Here is a 14,447-nt window from a genome sequence, read left to right as displayed (position 1 = left end):
TTGGTGAGCAGGATATTGGCCAATTCATCAAACGATGTAGTTAAACTTAGCACCATGTCAGCGCCGGAAGTTTCACTGATTTTTTTAAATGTGCTTGTCGTCATACTATAGCGTAACCCTGTTCAGTCATACGTTTAGAGCACTTGACCAATCGTTGAAACATGTGTGTATTATTTGACGCACCAGAGAACAAACGATTTGTTCATTGGACGTGTAATTTATTTCCTGTTACGTCACACAATGATGGCAGAGCATTGTTATTTAAAATTATTTGGTATCAATTACGTAGTGTCGTTGCGGTTTCATTGCAAATTGGTCTCTATAGTGCTTTTATCTGGTTTTTATCAACACGCTTATCGTCACTCTTTTCCTTTCCACCACAGCGCTACATTCTGCTTACATCGCATGCTTGCGGGCAAGGTGCAACTTGCGGCGCAACAGCGTCCACCTGCGGCTGTCAATTCACAGTCACCCAGTCTGCTGATTACCAGAAGACGCACGTTATGTTTTTGTGTAGTTCTAGCATTGTAGCATTTTTATATACAAGAGAAAATAGAAACTGTTGCCCACTTGAAAATGGTGTTGCGGCGTTCCGTATCCATGACTCCCAAAGCTGAATTGGGATAAATGCGTGTTTTGGTAGCTGTTAAACCCCCTCTGATCTGTTTCCAAAGAGTTGTTTTCCATCGTCACTTGCACGCGCGGCATGTCTTTGTACATCTGTTCGCTTGTCGGAGGAACATAATGGCCCACAGCAACGGAATGGGCGCTTGATATACTGAAAAGAAAATTACGCTTTACAGCAAAATGTCACTAAACTATTTTTTTGGCTTCTGCTTTTGCGATTTATCTGTTCTTAGCATATTGTCAACAATAGCATATTGTCAAGTAATTGGCTGCAACTGCATCGTGTATTTCAGGCATATGGTTTTGCATGTTAAAAAATCACGCTAGTTTGAATGACTCTTTCATTGTCCCTTTCTGTTACATGTGACTTATGCAGAGTATACCTTGTAAAGTGGGTGGGCTGCAAAGATCCGTTGCACTCTTGCGCCGGTGTAATGGAAGCACGATGCTTGTTAAGCCACAGCGACATCGTTATTCGATGTGAGTTCGTATCCTGCTTGTTGGATAGTCCGGAAAAAAAACCATTCATTTTGTATTGAGCAGCATTCCAACGGTGGAAGAAGCACACGTCGAAATAAGCTAAGTCTTAAGAAACACAGAGAACATTTTTGTTATTTAAGCCAGCAACGGATCCGAACTGGCTTGCGCAGTGATTTATGCGATCTCTCCCTCTTAGTGGTTTAGGAATGCATTGGTCGCTGACTCGCTGCAACAGTTTGAAATCAACTCAAGCTTTTACAAAAAGTACCGATCTTTGTGTCAAGTGTTTTGCTTTATTTTCAATTTTCTATAAAAAAAGTATATCAATAATTCTAAGGGATGACAGTGTTGAAAGTCAGGAGGTTTGCAGTGATTCATGCCAACCTCGTCCGACAATTAGCGAATTTGTCGTTTGAAACATTATCATTGATGTTTACGTGTAGGTTTAGCATGTAATCACATTGTCAGTGTTATATCATAGGCCTGAATAAAAGAAATAAGCGCGATGCTTTTCGATAGTCCAAAGTTAATATTTCAGTAACACATCGTTCGATTTCGGCGGCATTATTGATTACACCAGGACGATGTACAACGATATGTACGCGATACTGCTCATGAAAAATAATCACAGGTTACTGTATTGATTCCATGTGTTTTTGAGAAAACCCCTTACTAAAATTTTTTAATGCCACCACTGGATAGGAATGACTGCTTTGCAAATGTATGGAATTCATTGAATAAAAAAATAACTTTTGCCATCGTTTGAGTACCGCCCTCTTTACCCAACCATTAACATATTAGGAACACAGTATTTTAGACTGCCAGTCGTCTGACGAAATAATCACCGCGAAGCTCACCAACTGCAACATCAGATATGCCGGCGTGATTTGCCTCCAGCTATCAAGGCGCAAGCGAGACGTTTGATCGCAACAAGCGAATAGTGCAAGTACCTGGAGGCTACAGAGAGTTAGATCACAAAAAAGTTATGAACGCAAAATCCAGTTTAGTTGCCACGTAGACACATTGAAGCATTAAAAGCACTGCAACCAAACTTCACGTTAATCTATGGGGGTTGCAGGCGTAACGCAAAGAAACGTAGACAGCACAGGTTTAGATTAGGTCTGCTATACAAGCTCGATTTATGTTTGCTTGTCACAATATTAGCATGCTGCTTGACCGCGGCAAAATAGCCACGCAGTATCGTGAAAATGAATGACAAAATAAGCTTGGGGCAAACTTTTATAACGAAAAGGTTATTTTCACGTTTAATGAAGTTCTCAGCTCAGTCACGGTTTCACAGGTTGACTGTTTCGTGCAAAAATAGTCGTGTATACAGCTTTAATTTTCGCCTTGCGTTCAAATATTTTGCAGTTAGCCTGTTCAAACTTACAATGCAATTGCACGATACCCTTTTCTTGATATTTAATTTTTTTTTTGACCCAGGAACCTGTATTTTGACCTTTTATAGCAAATAATTGAACAAAATGGCTTGCAGCAAAAAGGTGATACTAGTTACCGGTGGAACAGGTTTGGTGGGACAGGGAATCAAGGCCGCGGCCGCCAAGAAACCGCAAGACGATGAGGAATTTGTATTTCTGTCGTCCAAAGACGCCGATTTGACGTAAGTGGATTATTTAATCGTGGATTTTTACTTTATCCTTGGAATTTGGGAGGGATTCTACCCATAACCTAATGTGGGTCTGCGTGCACGATTAAGGCTAAAATTGAACGAAACTTTTGTGATTTATCCAGCAGGCAATTAAAAAGAGCTTACACAAAACAACATTAAATATGCGGTTTTGAATTTTTCTGTGCCGTATCTAAAACAAATGGACTTTCTTTTATCTAGCTGTGTGACTGACCAGACATTATTTTTTTCCTCTTTGTATTACTTTGCTGTGAATATAGTTCGTTGGGTACCAAACTAGGCGTATAAAACAAAGTGGGAAAAACCTGTGTCTACAGCTAGGTACGTAGCTAGACCAGACGCATTCACCGACTGCACTTGTGTACTGTCATCTTCACTTCCCTGAACATCCTGTCTTAAAATATAAAATATATACCTACTGACTAAAATGACAGGGCAACGTTTAATTAAAATAAAAAAAAGCTGCTTTCTAAGAACAAAACCTTTATTCATCGATGTTTTGGAATCTGTGACTTTCGACCGACACGGTGTAGCTGACATAACACAACAGCATACACGTACCCTGACATTGGTCTGCCGTTTAATTGGAAGTCCAGCTGCGTTTGCTTACAGTCTGCACGCACCCGATATGTGAAAAAGAAAGCAAAAATAACCTTTGCCATGGCCGTGGTTCCAACTGCCTGCAATCGATTGACCAGTTTTTTTTGACGTACGGCCATGCATCCATGGTCTACCTATATGCTAATAAAGGGGGTCCAAAACAATTTTGTTTTGGACTCATTTCATCGACATATGGGCGAGCATTTGAACTATTTGGATTTTTCACACACAGCATTAAAAATAAAAAATCAACATAAACTTTACCATCCTTATTTTTTTCTCTCTCACAGAAGCCTGGAAGCGACCCGGGCGGTTTTCAAAAAATACCAACCTACCCACGTGATACACCTGGCAGCGAAGGTTGGTGGTCTCTATGGAAACATGAAAGCGAATCTGCAGTTCTTCGTAAGTATTTGCCATTTGTTATTTAAGTGGTCGAAAACACGCACTCGTAAAATAAGCAATGGATCATTACACCCTGACGAAGGCTGTTGCATAGCAACCGACACGTTGACTTTTACAAATATTATTGTCAGAAAAGCCTCACTATATTGGTAATATGCCTGACAGCATCACTAATAAATTATGCAATGGAACATACCTAATTGCTGGTCTCCTTATTGTCTTGTTTCCGAATGCAACTGCGCGGAACCGTTGAAGACAAAAGTCAATATTTCGCTCCCCACGTAAACCGTTAAAACGGGTAAACGCCCATTATTTTTTTTGAAAAAATGACTTCGTTTGTGTGCTTTACGTCTTTATATGCAAGCGCTTGAAATTCTCAATTAAAGTCTGACGGTGCGCAATAAAATGTAGCGTTTGATTTTTATGAATACCTTTCGTTCCAGCGAATCAACATGGCGATCAACGACAACGTTCTATCGGTAGCTCAGGAGACCGGAGTAAAGAAAGTGGTGTCCTGTCTCTCCACCTGCATCTTTCCAGACAAAACCACCTACCCTATCGACGAAACTATGGTGGGTAGTACTGTGTATGTCACTAATCCGACCCTAAGCTATGTCCAAACCACAACGATGCAGCCAATAACACCTGTTGGTTGGCACACATCATGTTGTCCGCACTTCACCCTGATTTGCATCTCCTTGCACAAGGGTTTTTCGCCACTTAAGCTGTTGCACTGGACTTACTGCAATTCCTCGGCTGGATGTTGTTTTTACCCTGTATTGTATTTGCATGGACGCGCGTAAAGCATCGCCCCTCGCCTATTTGGAAATGTAGCCACGACCACTGTTTGCAGATTTTTTGAGCAGATTTTCGAGATGCCAATCCAACGTTTCATTGTAGGCGCAGGTTCCGCAGGCGGGCTTTTGACGATGCGGTTGCCAATTACATATGTAGCAAGCAGTTTGGAAATAACGTGTATCTCATAATACTCAACGTTTTCTGCCTTACTGTATGAAAACGAGTGTCAAATGTGACTTAGATTGTGGTAATCTGCGAAGGCCGCAATGTTAGCAGCAAACATGCCTCAAACGACATGTACATTTGGTTCAGATCCACAACGGACCGCCGCACACGTCCAATTATGGCTACTCGTACGCGAAGCGAATGATTGACGTCCTTAACAAGGGCTACAACCAACAGCACGGCACCAGCTTCACAGCTGTTGTACCAACCAACGTTTTCGGCCCCCACGACAATTTTAATCTCGAGGAGGGTCATGTTATGCCAGGCCTTATCCACAAGGTCTACAAATGCAAAGGTAAGAAACAGTGGCCTCAACTGTTTTACATTATCAACTTATTTTAGGTTTTCGATCCAATAAATGCTCCAAAAAAACCTTTATTATAGCCTTGTAATGTGACTCTACGCTTGGTAATAGTTTACAAAAAAACTGATTTTGAAGTTTTGCGGTCGAATTAAATTCCTTTGGTGCAAAGCAAAATTATTCGCTTTTCAGGTTAGCATGCTTTGCGGAGATATAAAAAAAGACCTAAAATAACACCACTTGATTACTTTCTCTATAGAGAACAACACGCCTCTCACAGTATGGGGTACTGGCAGCGCCAGAAGACAATTCATTTATTCTCAGGTAAGAACGGGTTCTACATCTAAAAAAGCTTGTTTATTGCTGCATCTTAATATTAATTTTAAATCTTTTACTTAATTAAAACAACCTGTGTTTTTTCGCCAACTTGTTTGGTCTATTGAATATATACAAATACACAGAAACAATACACGACTTTAAAATAGCAATGATATTTCTATGCCACACTTTAACATGACGAATAATTAGGATAAGCGAGTCAATTTTTCCGTATATTTTATTTATTCAGTTTAACTTCATTGAGTTTTTATATTTATAATTTGATGTTATTATTCAGGATTTGGGTCGACTGTTTCTTTGGGTGCTGCGTGAGTATGACGAAACAGAGCCGATTATTTTGTCGGTGAGCGAAGAGGACGAAATATCGATCAAAGAAGCCGCCGAACTGGTAGCGAAGGGTTTTGACTTCGAGGGAGAATTCGTGGTAGGTCGCCTTTTAGTAAAGCCACGAAACTGTAGGTCTACAACAGTGTTTCCCAACCTGTGGTACGCGAGCACCTTTCTGTAATTTACGGATCAAGTGATCTCAAAATGTTTGTTACTTCTTTGTAACACTCAACTATAGGTGGTACGCGTCGAAATTGTTTTACCTCCAAGAGGTACGCAACCACAAAAAGGTTGAGAATCACTGGTCTACAACATGTTTGAAATTCGATGTTGCGATGAAACTGTTCCGTTGTGGCCATCAATTTAAATAAACCATTAAAACCATACATGTGGTAAAAAAACTTTAACATTTGTCGCCTTTATTATAGTACGACACGACACGCTCCGACGGACAATACAAGAAGACTGCGAGTAACTCAAAGTTGCGAAAGTATCTTCCTGAATTCAAGTTCACGCCGATTGACGAAGGTAATGCTTAGCATTTTTTAATGAAAAGTTGATACATGAATGAAGTCTAACCACAACTTGTTGTACTTTTATGCAGCCATTCGCGAGACTTGCCAATGGTTTGCAACACACTTCAAAGAAGCAAGAATCTAGAGGGAAGTGGGCTCGCTCATAACCCAGCGTTCGGATTGCAAAAAACAAAACTTCCAAACACATAATGAAATTGTGCCTTTGACTAATTGTTAGCAATTAAAATCGCAAAACAAACAATAAAAGAATCAAAATACTGTGTGTGGTAAAATAAAATGTGTTCAATTTCTAATTGGGATTAAAAGACATATTATTTTAAGAAACCACCCAACAAATTAAAGATTCAACCCTTCTCCTAGCGGCTGACTTTTATCTTGATTGTTTAGTGAAGCATTAGTCATTCCTATTAGGATAGACGTTGTATGGATTGTTGAGGTTCCGCATGACGCATGTAATGCCATTCATAAAGTAAGTCAAGAAGCTCTCAACTACAAATAACATCAAGCTTGGGCACGTTCCAGATATAATAAAAAAAATCAAGATCAACAGACAATCCAACGATTTGCAATAAATCTTTACGATTTTTGTTCCGCTCGAGTGCGCGCGTACAAAAGGCACACTCCTGCATAGCAACAAGTCCTTGACAACCGAAAACGCTCCAGTCAACACAGCTGACAACTGGAGCTTTGAGGGCGCTGTCTAATGTGGTGATTGGGCATTTCACGTGCGCTGTGTGGGCTTTGGTGTCCAGACGTCTTTTTGTGTGCTCTCAAGTGCATTGTTGTGTTTGTTGTGGTAACCCTCCTGCCGTGAGATTTATAAAGGACATGGGCTTGTGAGAGGTCCCACATTACCGGCAGCGTTCCTGTTATTTGTCGACTTCTTGCCGGGCCACACTGTTCGTTATATGCATAAATAAGGAGTATAGGTCTGAAATTGTTTTGAAATTTACAGAGGTAAGGAATCTAATGATTTTGCATCACAGATCTCACTTTTAAATACAATTTTGTTTTTTTGGGCTTGTCTCTCCACTGTGAAAATAAATAAATGGCTTTCAATTTTTAAGAATGACATGCAATAGTTGTGGGCATCCATAGGTTCATTGACCTAGTTATGGGCAGTTGTCCTACTTTGAGGTTTGTTTTAATGGGTAGGCTATATTTTTCTATGATTTTGGAATGCAGTAAATTTCAACCTGGTTTTCTATTACCGAGTGGAAAAGTTCTAAAAAATTGAGGCAAGAACTAAGATTGATTTTTATGTGGTTACAGAAACACACTTAAAATATTGAAAGTCTAAAATGGGCTGTGGATCCTCTAAAGATGCTGTTAAAGCTATTCAAATGCAAGATGGAGAGGTGGTATGTGTAGAAAACAAAAACTTTAATATTCATATGATAGTAAGTCAATTCATCGCGCTAAACTTTATTATGCAGAGGAGCAAGAGTGCAAAATCCAAAAAAGTTAAAGTGGCTTCTTCAGAATTAAGTATGGCTGATGAATCCAATGCCATTCACATAGGAAAGTCAACTTCAGCGAAGAGTCGTGACAGTGGCTATCAAGATGTAATGTTTAAAATATTTCAACATGCCTACCTGTAGCAAAACGATCACATGAATTTTGTACTAGGATTTTGAGAAAAATGCGACTGATGACATTATCACAGAAGATTCCGACCCCAATAGGATAAGAGATGTGGAACAACTGTCTCGGCCAAAGACACCTAGTAAGAAATTTCCATGGCATTCACTTTCTGCCAAAGACGCAAATATGCATGTTGACCCACTTTTAGCTTGTAGATTAATGTAGTTTTTAACTTTTAAATCCAGACTTTGAACTAGTAGGGACACAGTTCAACCCAAAGAGTGCTGGCAGAGAGAGAATGAGATCCAAGGCAATTCTACAAGAACTTGAGGCACAAGGGTTGATTTCTGGTAAATAGCATAATGTGTTGTGTAAAGTTAAGCTACACTGTGATATTTTTCCATGTTTTTTTGAGGGGGTATATTAGTCTTGTTTACTTAAATAACCCCCCAAAACATACTCTTGTTACAAAACTATTATGTTTGTATTATTTAGGTTTAAATGCAGCTTTTCAATTAATTTTTTTAGTACATTTTTTTTATATCAGGGACAAAAGTGCAGAAAGGTGGTGCTGCATTTGAAGTAAGCGTTGGGCCACTTCAACCTTTGGAACCTTTAGCGCCAATTCGCCGGCCTCCGCCAAGACTTGAACGTATGAAGAGCGAAAAAAAGATTGTCACTAAGGCAGACTTGGAGAAGAAAATGAAATTGGCCGATGAGAGGAGAATGGTAACATTATAGTTCTCATAAATGTAGTTTTTTTTTTAATAGTTTGAAAATAAGGCTGATTGTAACAAGGCTCTAGAATAAGTAAAACACTCCATAAAATGGCGGATAATTGGATGAATTGGTTTAAAAGCATTGCAGTGTATAAGAATCCAATATGCGAGTAAATGAAAGACGCCTCACAATTTATTTGGTCTGTCCCTTGTGTGAACCAAATATAAACACAAAAGCTAAATGTTGACTTAACATTGAAAGACGGGAGTCATGTTGACATAGTGTGGCGCTGAATACAATACTTTACTTCATTTCCAGAAATCTGCAATGAAAATATGCCATTAAATTTCCTTGGGTGTGTGCAGTTGACTTTGCTTTACAACGGTTAAATATTTTTTTGACAAATTTTGCAGCAAACAATGGAGAAAAAGAAGAGTCGACTGGCGTTGCAAATTGCAAAAGATCAGGAAATTGCCAACAAAATGCATGATCGTAATGAGGTGCGTATTTATTGTATGGCTTTGTACCCAGTGGAGGAAAATATCTAGTTGATTCCAATAATGCATTGTCTTTTCCTAGTTCGACAATTTTTTTTTTAAATATCGAATTAGAATCTAACAGGATACCGGTTTTTGTTCAAAAAATATCTTCCATTTCTGTTTTCAGGTCGATTATGCCGATAACATTGATCACGTGACTCAACCTACTGGCAACGGTGCGCGAGATTATGGCCAAGGCGAACACATTGGCGCGCCTACTGGCAAACCACTGCCACCGCGCGCTTCGGTGTTCGAAACAGACAGCATGAGCAGCTTGGACGAAGTCGGTACACCGCAAGGGGGCGCCGTAAGCTCAACCGACGATTTTTTTGGTTCCACCAAGCGCTCACGGAACAATTCCTTTTCCCGAACCAGTGTGAATGCTTGACCGAGCGCGGTCCCACACAGCAAATGTTTTTATTTTGTAAAAAGAAAACGACTAGGCAAAGAGATCGCTTAGCCACATTGTTAATATCTGTGCTGTGCCATTTTCACTGTTATGCTTTCGGGTAAGTTTCTTTTTTTTCTAACCTTCTTAAGCATTTTAAACTTGGCAGCACTGGCTCCAAAGCAAGCTTTTGGCTGTATGTCGTCCTATGTGTTTGAATAACTGCAGTGTTTGATTTTGCTGATTTATGTGCGTCTTGCAGAACTCCTAGGCTTCCACCCACACCCCCGTGTCACTGTAATTTTATACATACATCTATCTATGTGAAAATCTATTTATTTTCACTCGTTTACCTGAAATAAATGTAATAAATGAACCCTTGACCTTGAGTTGAAGATTCCGACCAACTACTCTACACATCAAACATGTTTACTGTCGTATATACAAAGCAATGAAAAACGAAAAATCAGAACGGCGATAGTAACAATTTTACTACACAAAAGAACAGAATATTACACGCGCATATACAGCACTGAAGATCGCACTTAAATAATGCTTTTAGAATCATGAAAGGCGTTTGAGTTTTCATTATAATAAAATCGCTGTACAATATAGATAGTTGGAAATGTAAAATAAAATTTATGGACCAGAGCGACATATACAGCGGTTAATAGGGGTTTTTGTTACTAAACTGAATTATAAATTAGATTGTATAGAAGACGTTAAATTCTAATTTCTGCATACAAAAAAAAAAAAGTAAATTGTAACCCTGTCCTTCTAGATCAAGTTTGAGTGATAAAAAATATACAGCAGTCTAATTCCCCAAAAGAGGTTATGGGGACAAAATTGCTTGGTTACGTAATATGTCTTACCATTATATTCGATAAGGTTATATTTTTATGGTTCGAAGAAAAAACATTTGTAAATTACTAAGACCGTTACCAAAGCACACATATCACACATAATAGCCTGTAAAATCATACCAACTGCATGCTTGTACAGAACAAACTCCACTGTAATCAGGCCCACTGTAAAAAGTTCAATGTACAGGGAATGGCAATGTTGAGGTCATATGAAGTTGCTTATTTGCCCAATATTTGCACATTAGTATGGTTGAAAAGATGTTATAATTATTACCGGTCTATTGGGTTGCTTGCAAGAAATAATTTTCATGAATTCTTGGATGGAATAATGGTGATATTGATATGACACACAAAATACAATAAAAACTATTTGTTTTTGTTCGTGGTTACCACAATAATTATAATAATAATGGCGATAATGACAAGCACAATTATTGCACAAATAAACTTCTTTTTCCGAGCCGATGACTGAAACAAAAATAAACAATTGCTAATTGGTGGCATAATTTTTTTTGAAGGTTAAAATGTCATGTGTGAGATACTGTACAACAAAATCAATGAATAAAGCTGGATTTATTCTTCATTAGGTACAAAACATAATTAATCATTTATAAAGCATTACAACAAAGCTGAAAGTCGTTTTTACACCAACCTGGGAGGCCCTGGCTTGTCTTAATTGCACATTTCCTTGCTGTACGTTCTCTTCAGCATGTTCCACATTCGCTTCTATGCTATCTGCAATAAGCAAAGTAAAGGTGTTTGAAGGCGACATATACACACTTGTTGAAGAAATTCATCTGTTTACTACCATAAAATAATTATGCAGAAATGTTTTGGCAATCGTAGTGACGAAAATGTAAGACGTTTTGGTCTAAATCTCTGTATTTTAGATGTCACACATCCTCTTGAGTACTCTCCAGGCCATTGACTTAACATTCATAGAAATAAGAGGGAAGATAATATTACATTATCTTTTGCCATTTGTAGTTAATTGTTTAGGTATCCATACACATCACTATATGTTAGAAGTTGTAAAAAGCAAACTTTAAGCAAGCAATACCCTAAACAAAGTTTTAGTAACGGTTTAAAAGAAGTAAGCCATATCCCCCAATGCAGTTTTGACACTGAAGGGCAAGGATGACATCACCCACAGTGCACCACATGTTTTTTTATTACAACAAAAAACCCACCAGTGTTTTCTATTTCAAAAGTTTGATATCTTCACAAATACAGAACCGATTAAAAAAACCCTGGTATTACTTAATCTGTGACCAAATATACTTAGGTATAACAAAACTGACTGCAGGGGCACTTTCAGCGGCAATATTTAGTTTATGAAATGGGTAGAAGTATGTATTTATAAAAGGACCACATGCAAATCCTACACTATACTGCAGGCACTCAAGTTTCTAGTGTTTATTTGAAACCGACGTTTCGTCTGCCATCCGGCGAGACTTCCTCAGGGTTATGTTAGCAATATTCACGTGTTGATACAAGCGGTGCCAATGTTATCCAGTTCCCCCCCTTTTTCTTGTGTTTTCTTACGTTTTTTTTGTGTTTATGCGCTTGATGCAATATTGCTAACATAACCCTGAGGAAGTCTCGCCGGATGGCAGACGAAACGTCGGTTTCAAATAAACACTAGAAACTTGAGTGCCAGAAGAACAATTCTGATTAATAAGTATGCCTGGCAGCAAAAACAGCAGTATACTATACTGCAGGTTTACAAGCCGTTCACAGTCATTCTCACCTATCATATCTCCTTGTTCGTGAACCATCTGACCAAGATCTTTGAAAATCATATTCACATCAAGGATGTCGGCCTGTAAAGTTTTAGAGCTTGTTAACTTTTTAATGTGACTAAATAAACACAATGCAGTACAATTAGGCAAAGCAAAGAAAAATGGTTTACAAATTTGGAATTTTACAAGGTAAACTTCAAATGCATGTCAAGGGGTTACATTATTATTTTATGCATATTACAGTTGATATAGTTACATCATTGGCGATGTAAAGTCCTCACCAGCCAACTTAATCAGTTGTACAAACAAAAGTAAGTACAGCCATATAAATACACACAAAGATGGGGATTGCCATTGGTAAATATGAAGGTTCTAACCTCTAGTTGTCTAATGGCCGTTTCCCTTTCCTCTATTTCTTGTAGTTCCTCCACAGTCACAGTTGCTTGTTGTTGTTCTTGTAGATTACTGTACAGGCAAAGGAAAAATTCAATTATTATGATTGAGCCAATTTATTTGTTGTTACTTTTATGTATTTTTTTGCAGGATATCAAAAAACTATCATAAACTTCAACCATTTATTAAAACAACTTATAATATCATGGTAGCCTAATTTTGAACAGACATGTAATAGCCTAACTAAAAGACAAGAAAATGAAAGATATCAAACATCTCACATAGGCTTGTAAAACAAATATAAGACTTGATGAAACCGAATAGGATAACCTTTTTCCTACAATCTAAACACTATTAGAAAATGGGGTAAAGAACAGCATTTCTTTATCTTTTTTCCTTCTTGGGCCCATTCTTATGTTATGCTAATTAATGTTTTGGGAGTACAAGCATATTTGCACACAGGGTTGAAAAACACTGCCATATATTTTAAAAGTGTAAAAACATACCTGACTTTGAAACGAAAAAAAGTTTTGCTGTACATCTTAACAAGTCAAGTACAACTTATATTACCCCTGAATGTTGATGAGCACGTCATTGTTCTGATCGTGTGGGGCATTGCTGGCTGCACGAACTCTCGCTACGTATTCCTTCTCAGCAGTTGCTGCTTCTCTTTGCGCTGCTTGAAAAGTGTTAAGGACATCACTAAAATCCCCCATCAACCTTTCAGATTGGGTCTTTCTGTGTCTCTGTTTGATTAAAAATCAGATGGGATCAAGATACAGCAACTGTATAAACGTCATGGCACGATTTCATGGAAAGAAAAAAACCACACGCAAAATAAAACAATTAAAGTTTTGGGTTTGGTGAAAGGTATGCATAATTCTGCAATCTTATGTTTTTATATAGAAAACTTTAAATCATAGTCATTGACTTTAGTGTCACAGGACTTACCAGCATTACATCATACACTATCTTTAATGGTTAAATTTCATACAAACCTGTTCGGAAGTTGGCCCGGCAGAGGGAAGTGCTTTTATTTCTTTCAAGTACTTGCTGGTATCTTTAGCAAGTTGGTTCGTGTAATGATGTCGCTGATGTCTAAATGTGACAAGTATGTGTTTTAGACAATTTTATTAAATATTAGAGTTTAACCCCATTCAATTTAGGTGTAAAATTGCTTCAAAAGAAAGTACCATATAAAGTAGCATAAAAGGCAATTGAATCTTACAATCTTTCTCTCAGGTCAGGGGTGTCTTGCATTGTGCCCAGTTGTGTCACCATGCGTTTGATCTCATTTACTGTCAAATACAATAACATGTCACTAAGCTATTTTCATGATATATGTCACAAGTTTACCATTTTGGGAAATCTTCTGTATATTTGTGGTGACCAACTGTGTAAGTCTTGTATAATCAGCCTGCGGTGAGCGACCATTGTTTTGGTAGGAATTACTGTTTTGGTAAAAGTTTCCTTCATCATTATAACCGCCTGAGCTTGACCCAGTAAGATCTCCTCTTCCAAACGACATCTTATTGACAAGATTCAAGTCAATCAGTAGAATATGTTAATCTTGCTGCAGTTTTTTGGAATTTTTAATACAGCTTTCTCTAAAAAACAAAGATAAAAGAAAAATGTAAAATACAAACGTTATTTCTTGAATAAAAAGCCTGCTCAAAATTGTATTTATTAAAATAAATATCAATCGTCTATTGTATCGTGTTAACTACAACATAATATAAACACAAAAAATGTTTATACATATTTAAGATCCCTTTGCATTTAGTTATTGTTTAGCAAATTGAGTTTACACGGTGTTTCAACGTTGTAAAATAAAGTAAAGACAATAAATTTATTTCTAAAATTTTAACTCAAACATATGAAATGTTACAAATATTTCACCAATTCCAAAGGTTTTAAACATTTTCTGACGTT

General features: G+C 37.8%; 3 protein-coding genes across 4 annotated transcripts; 2 read left to right on the top strand and 1 right to left on the bottom strand.

Annotated features, from left to right (window-relative positions):
- Nucleotides 1-2,554: 2,554 nt before the first annotated feature.
- LOC145901808 (GDP-L-fucose synthase-like) lies at nucleotides 2,555-6,529 on the top strand. Its single transcript, XM_082989609.1, has 8 exons — nucleotides 2,555-2,728; nucleotides 3,646-3,760; nucleotides 4,204-4,332; nucleotides 4,871-5,078; nucleotides 5,344-5,408; nucleotides 5,701-5,847; nucleotides 6,179-6,278; nucleotides 6,355-6,529. Exons 1-8 carry the CDS (start codon nucleotides 2,592-2,594, stop codon nucleotides 6,408-6,410), a joined length of 957 nt encoding a protein of 318 aa, XP_082845735.1. The 5' UTR covers nucleotides 2,555-2,591; the 3' UTR covers nucleotides 6,411-6,529.
- Nucleotides 6,530-6,953: 424 nt separating this feature from the next.
- On the top strand, nucleotides 6,954-9,848 carry LOC145901752 (uncharacterized). 2 transcript variants are annotated; one of them, XM_082989523.1, is made up of 8 exons: nucleotides 6,954-7,243; nucleotides 7,559-7,647; nucleotides 7,723-7,851; nucleotides 7,916-8,012; nucleotides 8,128-8,220; nucleotides 8,418-8,599; nucleotides 9,004-9,090; nucleotides 9,257-9,848. In XM_082989523.1, exons 2-8 carry the CDS (start codon nucleotides 7,588-7,590, stop codon nucleotides 9,515-9,517), a joined length of 909 nt encoding a protein of 302 aa, XP_082845649.1. In that variant the 5' UTR covers nucleotides 6,954-7,243; nucleotides 7,559-7,587; the 3' UTR covers nucleotides 9,518-9,848. The 2 variants fall into 2 exon arrangements, with proteins under 2 accessions (XP_082845649.1, XP_082845648.1); XM_082989522.1 differs by having other exon boundaries at nucleotides 8,116-8,220.
- Nucleotides 9,849-9,930: 82 nt separating this feature from the next.
- Nucleotides 9,931-14,118, bottom strand: LOC145901753 (syntaxin-7-like). Its single transcript, XM_082989524.1, has 8 exons — nucleotides 13,872-14,118; nucleotides 13,744-13,813; nucleotides 13,514-13,613; nucleotides 13,086-13,261; nucleotides 12,500-12,587; nucleotides 12,131-12,203; nucleotides 11,033-11,115; nucleotides 9,931-10,848 (listed from the first exon to the last, which is right to left on the bottom strand). The coding sequence occupies exons 1-8, from the start codon at nucleotides 14,041-14,043 to the stop codon at nucleotides 10,747-10,749; spliced, it is 864 nt and encodes a 287-aa protein (XP_082845650.1). The 5' UTR covers nucleotides 14,044-14,118; the 3' UTR covers nucleotides 9,931-10,746.
- Nucleotides 14,119-14,447: the final 329 nt, after the last annotated feature.

Source organism: Ascidia mentula, chromosome 5 (assembly GCF_947561715.1).
Source record: "Ascidia mentula chromosome 5, kaAscMent1.1, whole genome shotgun sequence".
NCBI lineage: Eukaryota > Metazoa > Chordata > Ascidiacea > Phlebobranchia > Ascidiidae > Ascidia > Ascidia mentula.
The sequence above is the reverse complement of the archived record's forward strand: the minus strand, read 5'-3'. Positions and strand labels throughout refer to the sequence as shown.

Coding starts and splice junctions, on each gene's coding strand:
- LOC145901808 (XM_082989609.1), top strand. CDS start 2,592: ATGGCTTGCAGCAAAAAGGTGATACTAGTTACCGGTGGAACAGGTTTG. Junction 5,079..5,343: donor CAAGGTCTACAAATGCAAAG/GTAAGAAACAGT, acceptor CTTTCTCTATAG/AGAACAACACGCCTCTCACA. Junction 5,409..5,700: donor GACAATTCATTTATTCTCAG/GTAAGAACGGGT, acceptor GTTATTATTCAG/GATTTGGGTCGACTGTTTCT.
- LOC145901752 (XM_082989522.1), top strand. CDS start 7,588: ATGGGCTGTGGATCCTCTAAAGATGCTGTTAAAGCTATTCAAATGCAA. Junction 8,013..8,115: donor GTCTCGGCCAAAGACACCTA/GTAAGAAATTTC, acceptor TTTTAAATCCAG/ACTTTGAACTAGTAGGGACA. Junction 9,091..9,256: donor AAATGCATGATCGTAATGAG/GTGCGTATTTAT, acceptor TTCTGTTTTCAG/GTCGATTATGCCGATAACAT.
- LOC145901753 (XM_082989524.1), bottom strand. CDS start 14,043: ATGTCGTTTGGAAGAGGAGATCTTACTGGGTCAAGCTCAGGCGGTTAT. Junction 13,814..13,871: donor ACAGAAGATTTCCCAAAATG/GTAAACTTGTGA, acceptor TGTATTTGACAG/TAAATGAGATCAAACGCATG. Junction 12,204..12,499: donor CGGCCATTAGACAACTAGAG/GTTAGAACCTTC, acceptor AAAACTTTACAG/GCCGACATCCTTGATGTGAA.